General features: G+C 35.7%; 1 protein-coding gene across 1 annotated transcript in view; it reads right to left on the reverse strand.

Moving 5' to 3' along the window:
- Positions 1 to 258: 258 nt before the first annotated feature.
- SPPL2A (signal peptide peptidase like 2A) overlaps positions 259 to 23814 on the reverse strand; it is a 52357-nt gene continuing 28801 nt past the window's right edge. The window contains exons 9-15 of the mRNA XM_060005234.1: positions 23010 to 23091; positions 21978 to 22052; positions 18105 to 18161; positions 17325 to 17427; positions 14744 to 14818; positions 12802 to 12962; positions 259 to 4096 (exon numbers count right to left, since the gene is read on the reverse strand). Coding sequence (XP_059861217.1) covers positions 4025 to 4096; positions 12802 to 12962; positions 14744 to 14818; positions 17325 to 17427; positions 18105 to 18161; positions 21978 to 22052; positions 23010 to 23091 — 625 coding nt within the window. The 3' untranslated portion in view covers positions 259 to 4024. The remainder of the gene's footprint in view (positions 4097 to 12801; positions 12963 to 14743; positions 14819 to 17324; positions 17428 to 18104; positions 18162 to 21977; positions 22053 to 23009; positions 23092 to 23814) is intronic.

Consider the following 23814-nt stretch of genomic DNA (forward strand, 5'->3'; position numbering starts at 1 on the left):
ACATAAGCAAAGCTGCAAATGTCAGGGATGTTCATTACAACAGGTAGGATAGTTTCTTGGTAAAAAAAAGTCTATAGATATATCAATTCAATAAATATTTATTAAGAGCTATTATATGTCAATATAAATTTCCAGTAAATGACACTTATGGAATCTAGGTTTTATGGATAATTTGTCAGATTTAAAATAACCACACAATTTCATAAGTGGTTATTATCATTTTCACCTTATGTGAACATGATCTAGTAGCTTTTAGTTCATTTTCAATTATTTTTCACCATTCAAAATAAAACAAACTCAAATTTTATTTTAAAATAGAATTTATTGAATACCATAGTGAATTCAATACATTAAAAAAACTGTTTTTCTTGTCAGTATTGGCACATAATGAAGAGTTTTAAAGCACTGCCAGATTAACACTTCAAAAAATTTTAAATCATGTTCCATAAAAAAATAAAGCCTAGTAGTGCTATTAAAGTACTAATTTACACTAACATATCAAAGTGTTAAAAGAAAAGAATTTCACACTCAAACCTCCATCTAAGAAGTAAAAATTCAGTCATGTACTTTGAAAAAGGTTCTCATATGATCAAAAGACAACAGAAGGTATAAAACAAGCAAAACCCACGTAATTTAACTTGACTTGTCTCATTGGGAAATCTCAAGGCTAACCAGGTAAACTTTAGATACTGAAAAAAAAATCCATATTCCAAAGCAAAATAAGTTGTTTACTTTTTATGCCTAATCAAAGAAACAAATAATGACATTAAATATTCCACATTTTTTTCTTCTAGTTGCCCCTTAATTGCAAATAATGTAGGACTATTCTAAAAAATTTAGTTAAAAAAATTTTCCCCAGTGAACATTTTCTTAGATACAAAAAGCTGTCCTTATGGAAACATTAAACAAGAAAATTTACATATATGATTTTCACTGTAATATGGCCTGTATATTACTCTTATAAATCATTTTGTTTACTCTGAAAATTCAGTAACCCAAATTGTGAGTACTACATAGTTTCTTTCAAATTCCAAAAGGTTAAGTCATTTGATTCAGATCTCTTGAATTTATAGAGTATCTTTCTTCCAGGAAGCATAAACTGATTTTTACTCAGTATTTTGATTTTATTTTCATTACCCTCCCCTACCTCCTTTAGAATTACCTCTGAGGTAAATAGAGCACTGAAAATAAATTTTTTAAACTGTAAAACGGGTTGTTTGGCATAACAACTTTTTTCCTTGTTAATGGGAAAATATAAAGCCTTTCAAACTAGTACAATCCACTAGTCTGAAAAGCAATTCCTGTTTGTGAAGTCTCATTAGCTGAGATCAAGTTGACATTTTAGAGACCAAACTTAAATAAATTAGTTTCTGCTTATATCTAAGGCAGAAATTAAAAAAACAAAGGAAAACTGGAAAGCTCATTTGTATTTACTCTAAATGTACCATTTCATCAAAATCTCTATGAACATGTAACTAAAATCAATGAATGCCAACAGCAGATGGGTTAAAATTTTCTTCCTTCAAAAGAGAAATAAATTGCTGAGTCTACTAATAAGGTATTGCTAATCTAAAAAAAAAATCTACAAGCTAGAAGGAAACATAACATTGTAAAATATCAAAGTCCTTTCCCACAAACCTCATATTTATCTTTGCTGAACTAAACTGAAGTAAAAATCATTGACTTTACAATTTGAGGTATTTAATAATTTGTTTGATAAACTAGAAACATGTTCACAGGGAATTTCTCACTTTTTTTTTTTGCAGTAAGTAATCTCCTACAATATTTCTTATTGTTTTAAAGACATGTTTAGGAAAAAACCAAACTTCTCTTCCCCTTAAAGTTATTGGTGGTGGGAGGGCAAGAGAGGAAGAAACGATACAGTCTTCTAAAGCCAAATTTCCATCTCCGCTATCTTTTGCTTATATTTTGATTCCCCAACCATTTCTGCACTTTATTGTAATTTCTATAAATATTTTCAGTTCAGTTGCTAGAAGGACTAAGTACAATATAAAGTTGATATTGAAGATGGAGAAACTTAAGAAAGTTCACTTTTTATGTTATTTCTATTTAATCTGTAAGATTTAAATAGCAAACTAGAACAAGGTTATACCTTCTTGATAACTAATGGTTGGATAAAGTAGAATTTGCATCAAAGAATTAAGATTCCAGACTTCTAGATGTAAAATTTTCTCTTAACATTCTTCATAAAATGTGGTTGAGGCTTTTGAATATTCTAAAGCTGGGATAAGAGTGCAGATAATTTTACTTAAAAAAGCTGTATTTTGGCAAACATTTTATTGATATTATAAATGAAAATATAGTTGGAGCTTTAACATGGCACTTAATCTGTTCTCTCTATCAGAGTCTGCCAAATAAATTAAATTCTTTGGAAAAAATTCAAACTTTATATTATAGAGGCAAAATTAACATGAACTCTTACTTGTCAGATACTTGTCATTTGCCATAAACCAAATGACCCATAAGTGTATTAAGTAGAAAGAAGGGCTGACTGTCAAGGGAGCTTCTACATCTATAAATTACCCAGCAACTTAACAATTAATCAAAAGCATCTAATTCCCTCAAATACTAAATTTAGTTCAAACATCAAAGGTCTGATCCATTTTTAAAGGCATTAGCTTTATCTTTTAATCAGTTAAACTGGCCTTAGGATGAAAAATCATGGATTTGTTCACATATCTTGTACATTATTCACAGAGAAATACAAAATCCTGCTGTCTTTGCAATCACTTTTCATTTGGGAATTTCTTAGAGAAAATAAAAGAAAATGGAAAGATAATGTGACCTATGACTCCCAGGATAATGTTCAAGTCCACATCTGAGATTTAGCAAAGAATGAGAAAGATTTTTTCAAGTTGGAAGATACCAAAGTGATTAGTTGGTCTAACATACTCATTTTGCAGATGAGAAAGCTGAGATACAGTTTTATTGCGCTAATAAAATTTACTCAAACTCTTGTAATTAAATTGAGACTAACACCCAGTCTCCTGTCTTCTGTCTCCAATTCTTTTCTCTGAAGCACACTTTGTATATTAGTAAACCACTCTCCATCCAAATTTTAAAAAGTTAACAGTGGTTTCCTATGGAGAAAGGAGTAGGGATCAGGGGAAAAAAAGGTAGGGGAGGGGATTATTAGGGATGTTAACACTCAAACAATGAGTCATATGTATTAATACATAATTTAATAAGAAAAATAATTTTTACAAAATATTAAGTCTTAACATTAGCAGAACCAAACTTCAGAGATCAGAAATACCATAGTGGAATTAAATGTTAGTTTAGAAATTTAAGCTACATCTTCAAGGAAACAGCAGAACTGAAAACTGTGGATTTCAGTTTTTGTTTCCTTTTAATGACTAGTTCTATATATTATGTTTCTCTATATCTGGAAAAATATTCTAATATAATACATATGTAGTCTGAAGTAATTTAGGTTCTCAAGTTTAAAAAAGGATTGGGATTTTTTTAAACTTGCTACAAAAATACACATTTATATATATTCCCAAATTATATATTTCTAACCTCTGCAGTGATAAAAGGTCTAAAATTCCATTGCTGAACTGCCTTCTTACATGGTCTTAAACAGTTGTTTCTATACAGCATAAAATTTGCATAATTCTTTACAGTAAAATCTGCTCAGAAATTCACTTTGACAAATACTTTTAACTATCATTAGAGTTGAAAGAAAGAGATTTCAGTAAGAAAAGTACAGGGGTGGGTGAAGACTTTTTTTTTTAGAAAAATATACTGTATATATTACATCTTAAAAATTACACAGACCATATGCTTTTATTTAATGTGAAGGCACAACTTTAATGTAGTTAAAAGCAAATGTATTTTAATTACTTATCATGTAGTCGTCAGTACCAGCTCTTAAAAATACATATTTGCAAGCACAGCATTGAAGTTTCTTTCAGATTGTCAATTCAAAAGCCAATTTAAAATGGCCAACTCTATTTGTAGAAAGTCAATTGACACATTATTGCAAGTCCACATAATATTATTATTGGACAATCTGTTCACCAGCAGTCACAGGGTTTTCTTCATTTGTTGCATAGTCCAGATGGTCCATCATCTAGGCATAAATAAAAGATGTTAGGAAATGCAAATTTTCAACTTGCCCCTAGCATTCACTAATTTGGCAAAAGAAGTCCCAGTTTTTAAGAGACACAGAGTGCTCCATGGAACTGAGCACTCCTTTTGGAGCAATGTACTGTTTCAACATCCACACTCCTAAGGAAGGACATGCTCAGAGTCCTTACTCTTTCAGGAAGCTTAATCATTAGACTAGGGCCAATCTGATAAGTGCTTTCTCTGGATCTTCCACTATTTCCATCTCCCAATATGAATACTGCCCTGCATGGCAGTGGGAATATCCATCACAAGATATTCCTGATGCTTATTCCAGGACACTATTCCAAGCAGTGTCCACTCCTACAAGTGGAAAAACTAAAAACGGCACCACAAATCACTGTGAGAATACTAGCTGGTTCAGGGACAGTATAACCTGGTTGACACCTTGAATTGACCTTAGGATCATTTAAAAATGATACATGAAATATTAAAAAGACTGTATGACAAAAATTTCTACTAAGAGCAAAGAAATTAAAGTCAAATGATATCTGAAAACAAAAACAAGAATATACTTGCCATAGACTATTTTAGGGGAATTACCAGTTGAACTTCTCTCAAATGATCACTTCAGTTCCTCCCATATTCTCATAAAAATCTTTACATGTTTGGGAATGAAGGAAGAAACACTTAAATGTTTTCAGTGTTTTTACCCTGTTCTTCAGATAAAACTAATTAAAAATAGGAAAAAAGGGACTTCCCTGGTGATGCAGTGGTTAAGAATCCACCTACCAATGCAGGGGACACAGGTTCGAGCCCTGGTCCAGGAAGATCCCACGTGCCACAGAGCAACTAAGCCCGTGCACCACAACTACTGAGCCTGCACTCTAGAGCCCATGAGCCACAACTACTGAGCCCACGTACCACAACTACTGAGCCCACAAGCTGTAACTACTGAAGCCTGTGCACCAAGAGACCGTGCTCCGCAACAAAGAGAAGCCACTGCAATGAGAAGCCCGCACACCACAACGAAGAGTAGCCCCTGCTCGCCGCAACTAGAGAAAGCCCACGTGCAGCAACGACCCAATGCAGCCAAAAATTAATTAATTTAAAAAAATAAAGTGTGACCTATAAAAAAAATAGGAAAAGAAAAAGTACTTAATGTCTTTCTGAAGATTGGCAAAGATTTTTAGATTGGTGATTAAATTTAAGTATTGTGATGTAGTTTTTCCCTTCTCCTTTACTAAGAAGTAGAAGACAAGCAAGATAAATGTTCCCATTTTTATAAACTGATTCTAAAAGCTTTAGTGTTTTTTGGAAGAGGAAGCAGAGAGAGCATTAATTTTCAAATGGGGTCTCTGGACATGCCAGACAAAGAAGAATACAAACATGAGCTGAGGCTTTCAGCTGACAACTGTCTCAAGTGACGGAGACACCTTATAAAACCCAAACCTGCTGATACTCTGAGTCATTTCAAGCCCCTAAACAATCAGTTTTGAGGTCCTCTATTTGCCAAAGATATCCCCTAGATTAATGTAGTTGCATATTCATAGCGCTTCTGCAGCAGGTCAGTGGGGGGGGTGGGTGGCACATAAAAGCCAAATCAAGATAGGTAACAAAAAGACGAAGTTGTTGAAGAGCTGATTTTAGTCACAATTTAAACGAGAGAGGGAAAGAAGAAGCACATAAGATATATTTAGCCTCCCTCTTTTTCTATAGACACTCCAGTGTAAGAGGCTGGAGCTGTGGGGACAGAGAACTGCAGAATGGATGTTGGGGAAAAACCCTCTTTCTTCCCCAAGACCTGCTGATCCTGGTAACTATAACCTAATGAAATAATAGCCTACATAACTCTAAGTTATAATGTGCCTCTTCTTTCCTAATCCTCTGGTACCTCATTGGTACTGTAATCTAATCTCTAAATATAGAAATATATTAGTTAAAAAGAAAAAAACTTGCAAAATCAACCTATTGAGAAGTGACATCTCTACTCTGTATTTACTTTTCTTTACTGACTTTTCAAAAAAAAACAACACAGAGAAATAAAGAGCAAACTTGAAACAGGATTTTAAAAACACAACAAAAATTAACATAGATAATAAAATTAACCAGAAAATTCATGTAAATTTTTTTCTTAATATTTGTAAATAGGCAAGGTCAATTTAGAAAAGATGTTCTCTGAAACTGGGTCGACTAACCTGGCATTACTGATAGCTCTGAACCAATCTCCAGAAACAGCCTAATAAAATGCTCATTAAAGTGCAGGAACTGGAGAGTTGTTGATAGTACAGCAAAGTTGTTCTAAGTATTTCTGTATTCTGACTTGTCAGTTACAGCTTGTGACTTCTAAAAATAATTAGAAGCACTAGTGACATTTAACAGAGACAAACCCACTGTTTACTGGATCTTCACAAACTGAAAACTTACTTCCCAACCAGAGTAAAACAGCCCATTGGAGGTTGCTGCATAAATCTAACTCCACTGATTTAGGATTAGAAACAAAAAAAATTCTCCCCAAAGGATGATTTCTATTAATTGTTCTATATGCCGAAGTAATTATGTCACCGCTTAATTTTTCTCCTTAGAGAAAAAACACCTTAACTTTCTCTACACTCATTATAAAATAAGGGAAACTGAATATTGTAGCTCTTAAAGCACTCCAGAAAAATAGTTCATAAAAAATATAGTGTAAGTAGCTTTGAGGTACAGAAAAGAATATACAATTAAGATTTCCAAAATAGTATCATTTAATGAAATCCTATAGGAAACTTTACTTTTTTGATTAGAGAAATTCATGGAAGGGCTGAATGACTCCAAGTAAAATACTGAAGTATCTCTATGAAGTCTCTAAGTTTCAGCAAAAAACAAGGTATAATTTGCCCTTTGAAAACAGTATAAAAAGGCTATCAGGGCTACCCATGACTTTTAAAAATCTCCAGTGGAAAAGTCCTGCTTTCTGCTACTCTTACACTCAATGCTAATATCAGGAATTAGAATGAATCAAATGATAACAGCATAAACAAATGTGCTGTTAGATTCTGACTTTAATTTATATTATTTGCTTTACATTTGATTTTTTTTTCAAAACAGTAGCAAAAACTTTTGGTACTTGCAAAAAATGGTTATATATAAAGACTGTAGAGATATGTCTAGTTCAATGTTTCAAAAGTGCCACACTTTTACAATACCTTATTAACATTTTTGGTAATTTTATGAAGGTTGCTTAAACACAACCCAGAAGTTTACACACACACACAGAAGTGATTAAAGGTCAGTGCCTTAAGGACTGAACATTATAATTGCTTTGCATGAAGAATTTCAATAACATAGACTGAGAATTTACAGTGTATAAAAACACTGTTATCAGCACTGTGGGTTCCTAACACCTAGGAGCTAATAACTTAAGTGAGGGAAGCATACACAAATATCTACACTACAAGGCAGGTGTCAATAAGTATTTAAAGTCAAAGTCTAAAGAAAATATGGGGAAAGGTGAACCTGATTTCAATTGGAGAACTCTTGGATATCTGCTTGGAGAAGGCAGATTTTGAGTTGGGAGTTATATAAGGGATATTCTGGAAAGAGATACTGGAGGTAGGGGGAGAACAGGGAAAGAATTATTATACTGTTAGCCAAAGAAATGAACCAGTAATGGCCTGAGGGTTGTCTTCAGGGCTGATTCTCAGGCCTCTCCTACACTAAGTCCATACCTAGTCTCCCTTTATTTTCCCAGGCTTGTTGAGGTTCCCTGTTCTACTTCCAAAGCCTCTGCTAGCCTTATCTGATTTCAACATCCACTTGCCTCACTAAGCTTTGGGATAACCTACCTCTATAGATTAGATTCTCCTACCTCCCTGTAAGTCCAACCTCATTTTATCAACGAGGAGTCTTCAGAGATTAAATAATTTGCCAGAACTGATGCCAAAGCTATAATATACTGTCTTCCACAAATGACAACATTTGAGCTAAATTAAGTTGGACTTTAAAGGCTGGACAAAAGGAATGAGAGATTTTCTTTTTCACATTAACAGAAGGCATTACATTCTATAACTTTTAAAAAGGCTAGTTTTTTTGAAAAATAGACTCTCTCCTGGCAGCAGTTTATAATATTCTGCAACTAGCTTGCCTAAAATTTCAGGAAATGTCCATGCTTAATATTTTCTGTGGGAAAATGACCATGTTTAACAAAATCTTTTCTCTGAGGCTTCTGATGGCCTTTTACAAATAAGTTAAAAGGAAGCAGATTTATCAAAGACCCAAAGTTTTAATATCCAAACCAGGAAAGTAGAAATCAGTTAATGAATTGAAAAATAACCACCAAACCAACAAATAAACCAAAACAAGAAAACTCAATTCCTACAAATAATAATAGCAAATACATTTATAGTGCTAACAACGTGCCAGGTACTGTACTAAGCAATTTGCGTCTATTACAGCAACATTCTGAAGCAGGTTGATTATTATCCCATCTTACATTGGAGGAAACTGAGGCACCGAGAAGCTAAGTAACTTGCCTAAGGTCACATGGCTAATAATTAACAAAATCAGAATTCAAACTTAGGCAGTCTGGCACCAGACTCCATGCTTTTTATTACTGTGTGGTATTTTATATTCTGAATGTCTTATGTAATAAAATTATGATACCACACTACAAAAGTGAGAAGTGTATTACCAAAATTGTCTTATTTTTTGACACTTTAAGATGGATTTTCCTACAATCAACTGTCTTATTTACTGTCTCTGTCTTAGAGTGAAGGCCCTGGAGACCACCCTTCTGTAACTATTTACTATGGCTTTGTGTCCAGCTGCAATTATCTTTAACTTTATATGTAGCTGTTGTGAATCAGAATCATCATTTCTTTCAAGGTCACAATTTTTAAGAATGAAATTTGAATGGTCCAGGGCAGAGCACTTATTCATAGGGAATATAAATGCATCCCTTGGTTGAAGTCCATTCTTACCTACCATCCCCATTCTCCTCAATAAAAAGCATGGAGAGAGAAAGGTGCTATAATAAACCACCCGACCCTTAAAGCTGCATTAAAGGGGAAGGAAAATTTTACAAGTAAAAATAAAATGCTGGTGATGAAAATAACAACAAACATACTTCATTCTGTAAGATAGTACCATGTGCTCTCATTAACTGTCCCAAATTTAAACTTTAACCCTAAACAAAGTTTCCCCATGTTGCTCATCCTCTTTGTCCTGATTTGCCTCATAATCAGTTAATAAGATAAGTGCCCCTAAAAGGAGAAACCTCTTGGCCACAGTTCTGTCCTGAGCCTTTTCTTCTCCCTCTACATTCTCACTCACGGAGTATGCTAGTGACACTCCCAAATTTCTGTCTCTAGCTAGGCCTGTCTCCTGCATATCAGGAGATGTTTATTCAACTGCTTACTTCTCTTTTCCTGGTAGTCCCATAGGTATTCTGAAATGTCCAACATTGAATCATCATATTATCTCTCAAATCTGTTGCCCTTCTTAATCTCAGTGAGTGGGTGTCACCATCCACCCACTCAGCTACCCAAGTCAAAAATCTTGGACTCCACTTCCTCTCCCTACACTGAATCTATCACCAGATCACATTAATTATGCCTCTAAATTTCTCTTGACCTTGTTCTCTTCTCTCAATCTCACTACCTTTCTAACTCTGGCTACCACTGCTTCTAATTGTAATAGCTACCTCAAGTTTTGCTCCCTCCTCCAATCCATTTTCTAGATTTTTTAAAACTCTTAAAATGGTCTCCAATATTCTTAGGATAGAGTCCAAGCCCTTGAATGTGGCTTACAAGACCCTACAGATTCTTTCCCTTGCTTCCTTCTCCAGTTTTCATCTCCTACTGCTCCCCTATTCTTACTCAATAGGATAGCCACCCTAAACTTCATTTCATTCCTAAATCTGTCAATGCTCTTCCCTCCAAGCCTTTTTTTTTTTGCACTACACGGGCCTCTCACTGCTGTGGCCTCTCCCATTGAGGAGCACAGGCCCCGGATGCACAGGCTCAGCGGCCATGGCTCACGGGCCTAGCCACTCTGAGGCATGTGGGATCTTCCCGGACCGGGGCACAAACCCGTGTCCCCTGCACTGACAGGCAGGCTCTCAACCACTGTGCCACCAGGGAAGCCCCCTCCAAGCCTTTGAAGTTATGGTTCTCTCAATATGGAAAACATGGCTCAGTCTTAAAGTCTCAACATAAACTTAACATTCTTTTTTTTTTCTTTTTGGCTGTGTTGGGTCTTTGTTGCTGTGCACGGGCTTTCTCTAGTTGTGGCCAGTGGGGGCTACTCTTTGTGGCAGTGAGCAGGCTTCTCATTGTGGTGGCTTCTCTTGTTGCAGAGCACAGGCATGCGGGATTCAGTAGTTGCAGCACGTGGACTCAGTAGTTGTGGCTCGTGGGCTCTAGAGCGCAGGCTCAGTAGTCGTGGTGCACAGGCTTAGTCGCTCTGTGGCATGTGGCACCTTCCCAGACCAGGGCTTGAACCCTTGTCCCCTGCATTGGCAGGCGGATTCTTAACCACTGCACCAACAGGGAAGTCCCATAAACTTAACATTCTTTAAGAAGCTTCCCTTCCTCAAATCACCTTTGACTGTCTCAAAACCATAAGCACTGGGTGTCCCACTTCTAGTTTTCATGGCACCTGCCATAACTAACATTCATCACACTTTATTGTTAGTGACTCTATTTGTATCCTCCACTAGACTCTAACTTTCAAGAGGCCATGAGAGTAGGCCTGCTTCTAACTTGTTCATCTTTTATCAACAGCACATACAACAGTACCTGGCTCAATAGAACTGCTCAATAAACATTTGCTAAGTGAAGAAATAGAAAACTATTTTTAAAACATGATGACAAAGAGCACTTCTTGGGATGTGACTTTCAAAAACTAGTATTAGGGACTTCTCTGGTGGCACAGTGGTTAAGACTCCGTGCTCCCAACGCACAGGGCACAGGTTCGATCCCTGGTCAGGTAACTAGATCCCACATGCATGCCACAACTAAGAGTTTGCATGCCACAATTAAGGAGCCCATGTGTCACAACTAAGGAGCCCACCTGCTGCAACTAAGGAACCTGCCTGCCACAACTAAGACCTGGAGCAACCAACCAAATAAATAAATAAATATTAAAAACAAAACAAAACAAGTATTAGAGTATGTGTTGTAGGACATACTTTTACTTTTCAAAATCTATAAAACATTCCACGTGGGTGTCCTCTTTATGGAAGTTACAAGCTGTCTTACTAGTTTAGTCAAGGACCTTGTGGCCATAAACTAATTCTATGTGTATAAATACAAGTTGAGACAATGGCATTGTGAGGTAGGAAAGGCAGGTATTTATCCTAATCTCAAAGAAATTATAAGACTTAACCCAAAGAATTCTAAGCTGGTGCTTTTTCAATTATAGTAGTCTAACTTAATGTGCTAATCACCTCTTGTTAAATAAAGATGACACTACAGGGTTTCCCTGGTGGCGCAGTGGTTGAGATTCCGCCTGCCGATGCAGGGGACACGGGTTCGTGCCCCGGTCCGGGAAGATCCCACATGCCATGGAGTGGCTGGGCCCGTGAACCATGGCCACTGAGCCTGCGCTCCGCAACGGGAGAGGCCACAACAGTGAGAGGCCTGAGTACCGCCAAAAAAAAAAAAAAAAAACCAACCACAAGGTGGATATGAACTTTGAACTGTTTATCTACTAACAGAATTGCAGCCATCTACCCAAAGTATCTCTATTTTTGTTCATGTGATCACTGACATGCATGCATGAGGGTGGATGACAGAGGGTAGTTTGTTGTAATAGGGCAAAGAAGAGCTAACTGCCTCATGAAGGGATCAATGCCATGACCATGACCTCAACAGGCAAGGGTTTCCCAACCCTCTTTAATTTCGAAGCAAACAAACAAACTTTACAGGAATACCAAGAACATTTAGGAAAAGAAGAAAGGGGTTTAACTTCAATGAAGAAATAACTCAAACATGATAGATTCTGGTATCTGATATTCTCTGTTCTAGGAATTTTACAGAAAGGTTAATCTTGATCAATTTAAATCTGAGGGGCTTCCCTGGTGGCGCAGTGGTTGGGGGTCCGCCTGCCGATGCAGGGGACATGGGTTCGGGAGGATCCCACATGCCGCAGAGCGGCTGGGCCTGTGGGCCATGGCCGCTGGGCCTGTGCGTCTGGAGCCCGTGCTCTGCAATGGGAGAGGCTGCAGCAGTGAGAGGCCCGCGTACCGGGGAAAAAAAAAAGAAAAAAAATCTGAAATGAGTGCCCTCTTTCATTTCGTTAGGCCCATTTAGATGCTGGAGAGAGTACTTTTTATCTGCAAAATCTCAGGACTCTTACTATAAATAGCTAATGTCAGTATCAAAATTTATTACTTAAACAAGGGTTTTATCTTTCATGAAGGCGACTTTTGTGTGGATTTTGAAAACTCATGTTGAAATGCCGTTTTGATTTTCCCTGATGCCCTCCCATGCTTCTTGGTAGTTTTATCTTGAGTCACCAGAATTTTGGCATCAGATTGCAGTGGGGATGAGAACTGATGATGCAGCAGGTGAATAGTAAGGGAGTAGTAGTGGAAAAAGCTTAGGACATCCTGACAAATTCAAGGCAACTTTTTGGCATGTAAAAGCTTTGATATATACAAGCAGTTCCCATCCAAAGTTAGGCAGTGTCATAAGATAACTTGGTAACCAAGATATAAGCACATACCTGATAGCCGCTACCTTTCCAGAACTTTTTCATTTCCTTACGTCTCCAAGCAACAACTGAGGCAGTAATAAGTGTGCAAGGTACTAAATAGAGGAGAGCAGGTTGCCCCTTTTTCATCAGCACCAGAACAACAAATGTAAGTATCATACCGACGGCATAGGCTGAAAGAATAATATCAAGTATCAGCAATTTCTATATGCTATCAAAGGTGGATTTTAACTCTGTCACTAAAGTACTGGTTTTCGAATACTTCTAAGGACGTTTTTGCTCTATGACTTCTTTTCATAATTTCATTATTTTCCTAGATAGTAGTTAGGAGAGACATTCTACAGAGCTTTTGAAAAATTTGGAAACTGGTTAGTGTTTTCATTATAATTACCCTAATCATTAATCATTGATAAAGATAATAATTCAAGGAAGCCTCAATTATCTGCCACTATTAGGATATTGAGTTGTTCCACATTTTAGGTAACTAAAATCTGTGCCTCTAGGTACTAAAGTTTGCTTTTAAAAATCTTCCTAATATTGATTATATACTTCCTGGTCTTCTTCAACAAGTGCACACCAAACATCATTTGATCTTTTATTAATGATTGAGGGTCTCATTATGAACACAGGATCTCAGAATATTGGAGCCAGAAGGGGCTTTATGGACAATGCAGTCCACATTCTTGCTTTATAGATGAGACAATGGAGGACCAGTGAAGTTAAGTGAGTTGCCCAAAGTTACACAGCAGAGTTGACAGTCCTATTATCTGTCTTTTCATTGAGTTCTTTTATTCTATCACACTGATTGGTGCTGGACTCTAATATGTTCATACCTTTTGGGAGTACTATACTTAATGGCCTCAGACTGCTTTTCTTATTCCTTTATAATTTCCCCTTTTTCATCCTTTCACTTACTTAGCTGTTCTTTCTTACTGTCAGGGTAACTATTTCTAGCAACACCCTTTTCTACCACTAATGTACACTTTTAATTTACTAGATTTAATTCCACTGTGGAATTGAAAACCTTGCTAGAACAGTATCTAAATGGCTCTGGTGCAGGCCATTTACCTAAGAATAAAGAACTTTGGTGTACAGACTTTGAGATATCTATTTGATATGTTCAGAAGCAGAAAAGTATTTTTTGGCTTACAGCCTGTTCCTGTCTGTTTTCGATAATAGAAATAAAAGGATGAGTGACAACTACCGCTGCTGTCCCAGGTGAAATGTTATTGTGCCATAAATTTATTTATATTAATACGTAATTATTGTACCGTATTTTTAAAGATTTATTATTTATTTAATTTTTGGCTGCATCAGATCTCAGTTGCAGCACGTGGGATCTTCATTGAGGCACACAGGATCTTTCGTTGTAGCACACGGGCTTCTCTCTAGCTGTGGCATACGGGTTCTCTCTCTCTAGTTGTGGCACACATGCTCCAGGGTGCATGGGCTCTGTAGTTGTGGCATGTGGGCTCTGTAGTTTGCTGTAAGCAGGCTCTCTGAGGTGAGTGAGCTCAGTAGTTGTGGCATGTTGTTGTGGCATGTAGGCTTAGTTGCCCCACAGCATGTGGGATCTTAGTTCCCTGACCAGGGATCGAGCCCATGTCCCCTGCATTGGAAGGTGGATTCTTTAACAGTATAGGGACCATCAGGGAAGTCCCTATACTGTATTTTTTAAAAATCTAGTATTATAGACTTTATTGACTACTTATGTGCCATGTGCTTTAATAAGAATTTTATGTGTAGAACCTAAAGTTTTTCTTTCACATATAATTTCCTTTTTAAACCTCCAAAACCTTGTGATATAGGTAGTAAAGTATAATTACCTTTTTGATGGAAAAAATATGTCTGATTCATTCATGGTGAAGAACTAGAATCCAGGACTCTTTATTTTTAGACCTTTTCCTACAGACAGTACAATTCAATATAATAAAAAGAAAAAACAAAAACTTACCAACTGTGGAGGAAACATAGTATATAGAAGAACCAGCCTGAACATCAAATCTTCTACAGTATGCAATCAACAGGCCTAAAAAAACACTCTACATTATTTTCTTAAAACAACAACAGCAATACAAATTCAACTGTTAACTATGGCAACAGAACATGTTGTATTGTATCTAACCTTCATTTTTGCATCATTAGAACATTAAACTACCTCAAATTCTGGACAAAATTTTACATGCTGATTTTTTTAAACTTAATATCATATATTAAACATTTTCCTAAGCCATCAAACAGTCTTTAAAGATATGATTTTTATTAGCTGCTTAATATTCCATCTCATGGAGAAATTTTTCTAATATTTTTGTGGTATCACTTGTAATGTCTCCTCTTTCATTTATAACTTTACTGATTTTTTCTTGGTTAGTCTAGCTAGAGTTTTGTCAATGTTGTTTATCTTTCTAAAGATTCAACTCTTGGTTTTGTTAATCTTTCCTATTATTTTCCTGTTCTCTATTTATTTTTGCCCTAATCTTTATTATTTCCTTCATTCTGCTAACTTTGGGCTTAGTTTGTTCTTCTTTTTCTAGTTCTTGTAGGTGTAAAGAAAGGTTGTTTATTTGAGATCTTTCTATTTTCTTGATGTATATGCTTATCAGTGTAAACTTCTTAGAACTGCTTTTGCTGCATCCCATAAGTTTTGAAATGTTGTGCTTCTCTTTTCATTTGTCTCACAACACATTTTTACTTCTCTTTTAATATTTTCTTTGATCCACTGGTTGTTCAGGAGTGTGTGTTAATATCCATGTGTTTGTGAATTTTCCAGTTATCCTCCTGTTACTGATTTCTAGTTTCATTCCACTGTGGTCAGAAAATATACTTGGTATGATTTCAATCTTCTTAAATTTGCTAAGATTTGTTTTGTGGCCTAACATATGATCTATCCTAGAAAACGTTCCCTGTGTGCTTCGGAAACGTGTATTCTGCTGTTGCTGGATGGAATATTCTGTATATGTCTCTAGTCTATTTGGTCTCTAGTGTTGACAAAAATTTTTAAATGTATCATCAAAAAAAATGTATTGAAAGAGCATCAAGGAAGACAATTTCAAATTGTGATCAAAGAAATCTCTTTTCCAAGGAGAATAAAATAATTTGGAATTTTAATACAGAGAGTTCAAATGGCAATGAAATATAAGGTTTAATTTGTAAGCATGCAAGTGTACAGGAAAAAAAAATTTATTACCTATTTAAGAAATGTGTTGAACCTCTCCAAAGAAGAAATCTCAGACTGTATTTATTTGCTAAACACTATTATGAAACAGTAAGAATGACATTCAACTGCTTAAAAATATCAGAAAATAATTTTACTATCTTTATTAGTTGTTTCAGTTAATTAGTTTTGGTCCTTACATAATTAATCAAATACGATTCTTGGTAGTTCCTTGTTATTTTTTACTATATTTGCTGTTTAATCAACATTTCCATACATTAAAAACAGTGATATCCATCCTCCCAAATTAGAATTTACCTTTTAGAATTAAGTCACATATTATAAAACACTCTGCTTTTTGGGGAAATATTTGTTAGTGACCTTTGTCATTTACTTCAAGAATGCAGTATTTACATACGATCACACTATTTTCACCAATTCTATGCTATGTGCTTTTTATAGCACATGGTGTTGGACTGGTAAAGTTGGGGATAAGTTTAAAGATATTCAAGAAACCTTAAGTTTACTCAACAGAATGCTTTCCCTACTTAATCAATTATGTGAATGGAGACTCACTGAGCTAAGAGAGCTGCTACACTGGTCTTTGCGATCCAGCTCACACGGCAACACTTTTTGCTTATTTCTCTATCCAGCTTTACTATGTCAATGAAAGGGCTTTTTCAGAAGAGCCAGTACTCTTTACCCAGCCACAGGCAGTTAGTACATAAGGAGACTATAAGAAAAGTGAGGAAGGAAAAACTCTCAGCTGATTGAGAAACATTATTAATTATTTCTACACTATATTATTCCTGGGCTGGGATTAACTTTATTCTACAGGTAGCCCAGTGAGGAAAATAATGCAGAACTGCAATAACTGTCAGAGAAGACATGCTAGGAGAAGGTGATCAATTTCCACCACATGCTGTATTTTTTTTGCATTATAGTGCCCTACAAGCTATTGTTGTTCTACTATGTTTTCCACTTGGTCATGACCTTGCTTAGTATTCCTAAACCACTTTTCCTAGAATATAACTATTATTTTATTATGATACATTTGGTAATATTAAATTCAACTTTTAAAGGGGGATTTGTTATATACTTTCTTGGGAAAGAAGGTCAAACTGATACTAGTTACTTCTTCTAAGACACTTTTTGAGCCATGGAAAATATACTTTGGTTGTTACTATTTGGGCTTTATCTTCTACCCCCCAAAACACTTTTTCTCCACCTCTGTCTCTGTGGCTGATCCCAGATCTAGCTATAGCCAGAAATACTTAATACAGAGTAGGTAACTTTTAACATTTGACATTTGATACTATACATATGACAATGTTAAACCATCAGTATATTTCCACTCAAATTGTTACAAACAACCGCTTACCTGGTACAATAATGTCTCCAAAACCCAATATTGAAACTGGCATGAGGCACACACTCATTACTGAGAAATAGGCCAGCTTTGGTACTCTGATGACTACTGGTAACTGTAATTACAAAAAAAAAAAAAAAGAGGCCACCAATAAACCTCTTAGGAATCTTTACCCATATCTTTAGAAATGGAAGGAATGATATTAGAATAATTGTTTTAACATTTGAGAATTAACATTTTAGGAAAGCTTAGAATCAGAGAACATAAATTAGGCATATATATACTCTGAATTTATAGAAAGCTTGAAAGAAATAGATATGTAGTTTTGGAAAAACAAAACCCAACACACATGTAGGGTTAACAGTATTAATCCAGTATCCGCATATCTAACCTTTTTCTCTTTCCTTTTTACCAAAAATAGGACTCAGGCCTTGAAACTTTTTTTTTTTTTTGGCAATCTGGATTTTTTTTCCCCAAAGAAGAGTCTTGTCTCAGAGGGTATGATTTAAAGTCCAATGAACATATCTGAAATACAATCCTTACTTTCTCATGGGGAGCTGAGGGTTGAGCAGTGGCTTCCACCAAGTTTCCATCATTCTAGGATGAAACCCAAGTCAATAGGTATTTAATAATTTAGAATAACTAATAAAAGGGCTATATTTTGTGAGAAATAAAGTTTTACAATACCTTAACATGCACTACGTGACCAATGAATTACACAAGAAGGTAAAATTATTAACTGGACACACACACATACACTGGCAGCCATTTGTATTTAATTGCCATCCCTACCTTTTCATTATTTCCAAAAGGTCCAGCTGCAAGTTCAATCATGATACTCTCACCATTCTAAAATTGAGAAGAAAGGTGAAAGAAATTGTTCAATCACTTAAAGGGAACAATCTGTCAGTGTTCAAGACAGATTTGACCCCATTGCTCATGGCCTACTGTAAGCTGATGAAAAATGGGTTGTAGACTGATTTTTTCCTAAAACGGTCTCTGTAGATAGCAAAACTTGGAGTCATCTAAAACAAATTTCATCTAGCATGCTGTTCCACTTTATCAGAGCTCAACAATTATCAGAAACTTACAGATAAACCATACAAAGATTATCCAATTGAGTTTGAGCACTGATTTATGCTGACAACTAATATCTAACATTTCTAATGGGCTATAAATTTTAAGTGCTTTTAATTACATTTGTCATATACTATGTGTCCTTAGTCATTCTTAGCAATAACAATGAACAGAGACACAAGAAATATTGAAATTTTTTATATTTAGATTTGTAATAAATATTGGTAACTTTATTTACATTTGACCTTCCGACTACTCACCACAATAACAATGAAGCCAAACTTGAAAAGACCCAGCCCTAAAGAACTTGAGAACATTTCTCTATCCTGACTCCTGTCCAATTTCAGCCCTGCCTGCTTTTTATCCACCAATCAAAATATTAACCTTAGCTGAAGTTTTTCTTTGTGTATGCCTAAGGTCTTTTTATGTGGGCTGTATTTATTAAAAAGTTATTTCCTGACAGCCAAATCTACTGGGGAGAGGGAAAACATTTAGATGTAGCTAAGACTGCATGAGCACCCATCTTACACTTCACATTATGATAAATACATGCCCCAAATAGGCAGTCGGAAGATAAATAAATGCTGAATTTTAGGAAAATTTGATTGATTAGCTATACTATTTGCCATGTGGGTGGGGTGCATAGGAGAAATTACTTGAGTATTTTTAAGAAGACTTAAAAATATTTTTAACACTCACTGACACCTGAGCTGAGTAGAAAGAAGGCTAAAATCCTTAGTTACAGAAATCTTTTCCTCATGTTAAGCTTCGGGTTACAGAAGGGTTAAATCACAGGAATTTATAAAAATAAACTAATATTAAATACAGTTCTTTACAGCAAACTCCCATGATATGATTCAATTTCCAGATAGAGTTCACGTTGGTTCATTTTTGAATTGCTATTTAAAACATTTAACTGAAGACCATTATTAACATCCTCTTATACATTCATAGATACCTACCTGAGTAACTACTATTTGCAAGATACTATACCTAGTGTGGTGGTGGATGAAAAAAAAAATGAAGACAGGCTCTTATTACCGGTACTCCTATGGCTACCTGTCCTGCCAACTCATTAACAGTCTACTAATACCAGGGTCAAGAACATGTTTAGAATGTCTAATATTTAATCCTTGAAATTTTCAGTGAAAACCACAAAAATCAGAAATTACGTATCTAATTTTCATTTTGAGTTGCCTAACAAACAAACCAGACTGAGAAGAAGGTGTTAAGGTAAATCTACAACAGTGAACACTAAAGAGCACTTCAATCTTTTCCAGTGGATCAGATTACCAGAAATCACATTCCTAGTCACTGGGAACAAAGAAGGAAAAAAAGAAGATGAAAAATTCCCTAAGCACAGAAGAAAGAAGACTCAAAGATATCTTTATTATTACCATATACCTTTAATATACTAAAACTTTTTATGTGTAGCGAATGGACATAGTTTGCTGGCAGACAAGTTTGGCATTTATAAAGTGATACTAGTGTTAAAACAGAATGGAAAAATAATTTTTATAGAGTTTAGTTAGGGGCTTCTCTGGTGACGCAGTGGTTAAGAATCTGCTGCCAATGCAGGGGACACGGGTTCGAGCCCTGGTCCGGGAAGATCCCACATGCCGTGGAGCAACTAAGCCTGTGTGCCACAACTACTGAGCCTGCGCTCTACAGCCCGCGCGCCACAACTACTAAGCCCACGTGCTGCAACTACTGAGCCCATGTGCTGCATCTACTGAAGCCCGCACACTCTAGAGCCCGTGCTCTGAAACACGAGAAGATACCGCAACAAGAAGCACGCGCACCGCAATGAACAGTAGCCCCCACTCGCCGCATCTACAGAAAGCCCGTGCACAGCAATGAAGACCCAATGCAGCCAAAAATAAATAAATAGAGAGTTTAGTTATAGTTCATAGCTATGCCCACTGTGCAATATATGTATCATATGGTATAACTACGTGTTGACTTATGGAAATGCCTTTGTAGAGAGAATGCTTTACTTTCATTATGAGATCTCTGATGGAGTGACTTATAGAAACATTTTTTTTTAACCAAATAAATTGACACAAGCTAGAACAGCTTTGGATAGAACTTTAAAATATGCTTTAGTAAATTAACAATTTTGTTATAATCCATAATACTAGTGCTATGCTTTTTTAGGTTACTATTGCAAATGAAGTCAGTGAGCCAGATGGCTCATCATTAAAGCATGGAAAGGTGCTAATGTTTTGGGACAGTTAACTACATTTGTTACCTAGTTGCAATTTTAGCTCCCCAATGGAGCACATGTTTGTCTTATGCCATTATAGCAAATATCAGAAATGCAGAGATTTCACAGATAGTAGGGGCTAAAGAATAAAGAACTACTAGGGAAAAAAGCAGTGATTATAATATCAATCACTAAATATATGAGAGTGACAAAGGATAAAGAAATGATATAAAGTTACAAAGCAAGACTCAAAGTGGGGAAAGTGGAAGAATTAAGCAATAATTAAAAATATGTTCATGAGACAGGAATAGGCACAAGGTAGAAAAACTGGGCAACGAAGGACTACCACACTCATCCAACACCTCTCCCTTATTCTAAGAACAGCACCAGGATTTTATTGAGGAGCTAATGGTAAAGCTGGGAATAGATGAACTAATTTTTTTTAATTTACTTTCATTTATTCCAAGGATATTTATTGATCACTTATGAGGGTCAAAACACATGAGAAAAGTAAAAATACAAATATGAGAACAAATATAACTTATAAGTGAAGGGACTATTATTTGTGTTACAATAATTACTTTCAAATTCATTCATAGCAGAATTTATTAAGATTTAAAACGTGACAAGTGATTCCAGATTTTTGATCAGTCAACATTCAACAGATATTTGAGTGCTATAATTCTAAACTCATGGAAAAAGCCAGTCTGAGACAATGAACATATGGACAGAAGCAGAAAGGAAGAGCATGTGCCCCTGAGTCTAGTTTCTCCTGAGGCCAGGCCCAACCTGGCCTTTGCACATGTCCTGGGTAGATGGGACCTCTTTCATATAGAAAGGTTAGGTTGGGTTCTGGCAGTGGCAACCAAAAGAATCCTACTGATGGAAAGAGAGGATGGAATGCTAGCAATACTCCCTCACCTAACTGATTAGGAAACTGAGGGCTAAGTGACTAGCAGCCCAGGGTTATAAAGTTACAGACCTACACTTGAGGTCTTCAGACTTTCAGTGTGGTGCTCTTTCTTAGTCTCACACTAGGGTTACAGAAATCAAAGTAGCAATGACACTTTTTTTATTCTTTTTGCTGTCTATATTCTCTATAGCACATATTTATAGTTTTACAATAATAAGAAAAGTTACTTTAAAATGGGTAGGAAAATTTATATTCTCATGTTTACATCAATCAGGACAGATATTTTTATTTAGCAGAATGGCTTAAAGGCTTAAAAATATCCTCTACGAAAAGGCCAATTTCAATGATAATTCTCTTAAGAGAATTAAAACTCAGTCAGTGGTAAACATCTGCAAAATCAATACTCTAAGAGCATGTTTAAGATTCTCATCTTTTAGCATGTTTCTCATGGATTTCAAAAATATCATACCTTTGTGATGAATGGTGTTATGAAAACAAAAAATACATCATAGAGGAGGAGAAGGCTTAGAAGTATCACACATGACTGTTGAAGAAAGAAACAAATTTAAAGGTCAAACTTCCCATATCTAAATTAAGAGATATTATTTTACAAATACAAATAAACATGTAACATACATTTGAACACTTTTTAAAGGCATTTAATGTTATTACTATTTGTAGTTTTATTCTACAAATCACATTCAAACTTTTATCTGCTTTAAGTCCTTCTTTTTTTTTTTTTTTTTTTGCGGTACGCGGGCCTCTCACTGCTGTGGCCTCTCCCGTTGCAGAGCACAGGCTCCGGACGCGCAGGCTCAGCGGCCATGGCCCACGGGCCCAGCTGCTCCGCGGCACACAGGATCCTCCCAGACCGGGGCACAAACCCGCGTCCCCTGCATCAACAGGCGGACTCCCAACCACAGCACCACCAGGGAAACCGTAAGTCATTCTTTTAAAAAAAAAATCACTGAAGGACTTCCCTGCTGGTCCAGTGGTTAAGACTCCGCGCTCCCAATGCAGGGGGCCTGGGTTCAACCCCTGGTCAGGGAACTAGATCCCACATGCATGTTGCAACTAATAGTTTGCATGCCGCAACCAAGGAGCAGGCAAGCCGCAACTAAGGAGCTGCCTGCCGCAACTAAGGAGCCCACACACAAAAAAATCACTGAATCAAAGAAATGTTCTTCCCTGATATCTAGTCTTGCACAGATTATATGAATTTGGCATATTATATGAATGATTAAAAATATTTTAGCTAGCAAATTAGTGGTTGCTTGGGGTTGGGGATTAGGATTGACTGCTAAAGGGCATGACAGAGCTTTTGAAAAGATAAGAAATATTCTCTAATTGATTGGGATGGTGGTTACAAAGTTACATATTTGTAAAATTTCAACAATCTGTACACCTGAAATGGGTGATTTAATTCTCTGTAAATTATACCTTAATAAAGTTGTTTTAAAAAGAAAAAAATTATTTTAGCTAGCAAAGTAGTATACTTTACCTTGAAGTTGGGTAACTTCAGTGTTTTAATTAAATTCAGACAGAAAGCAATCCCTAAAATATCCTGTAAAATCCAAGCCCACCTAAAATCAAAAGAAATTACTCTATTGTTTTATTCAGTTATTTTTAAATGGAACATTTCAAAAGAAACAGATCACTAAAGTAATACTGTTCAATTGCTATGATATGAGTATTCAATTATTAAGCAGCAATTATAACAACAGAAAAACCTCTTATATTCTCCATATTTAGTAATTTACTGTCCTAGTAGAATAATGAATACTACTACTACACTAAGAAAAAGTTGAAAGGCTACCTCAGAAGAATGTATATCATGTAAGTGCATATTTATCTTTAATCTTTGATTTTATACATGTCTCTTTTAAGAAAGGTAGCTCATAACAAAGGACATTGATGTTAATATACATCCAGATAGCTAAAACATAAAGGAAATGAGAGCTATACAACATACTGTACCAGAAACTGACATGAATAATTATCAATTATCATACCTGAAGCTGCCTAAAATTGTATGAGCTTTGCTCTCAAACTTTAGGCTGTTAAATCCTTTGGGGTATTAATAATTTTATTAATAAACTGTTAAATTTTTTATTCTTCGTGCAAATGGACAGATACCTATATATTTTCTGATATTTCCTTTCTCATATGAAAGGTAACATACTCTAGATATTCTTTCATATTTTGCTTTTTTCACTTAAAAATATATCCTGGAAATCACTGCATATTAATTCAGAGAGATCTTCATTCTTTACAGCTGCATTGCACTCCACTGTGCGGCTATACCA

This window comes from Delphinus delphis, chromosome 2 (assembly GCF_949987515.2).
Source record: "Delphinus delphis chromosome 2, mDelDel1.2, whole genome shotgun sequence".
Lineage (NCBI taxonomy): Eukaryota > Metazoa > Chordata > Mammalia > Artiodactyla > Delphinidae > Delphinus > Delphinus delphis.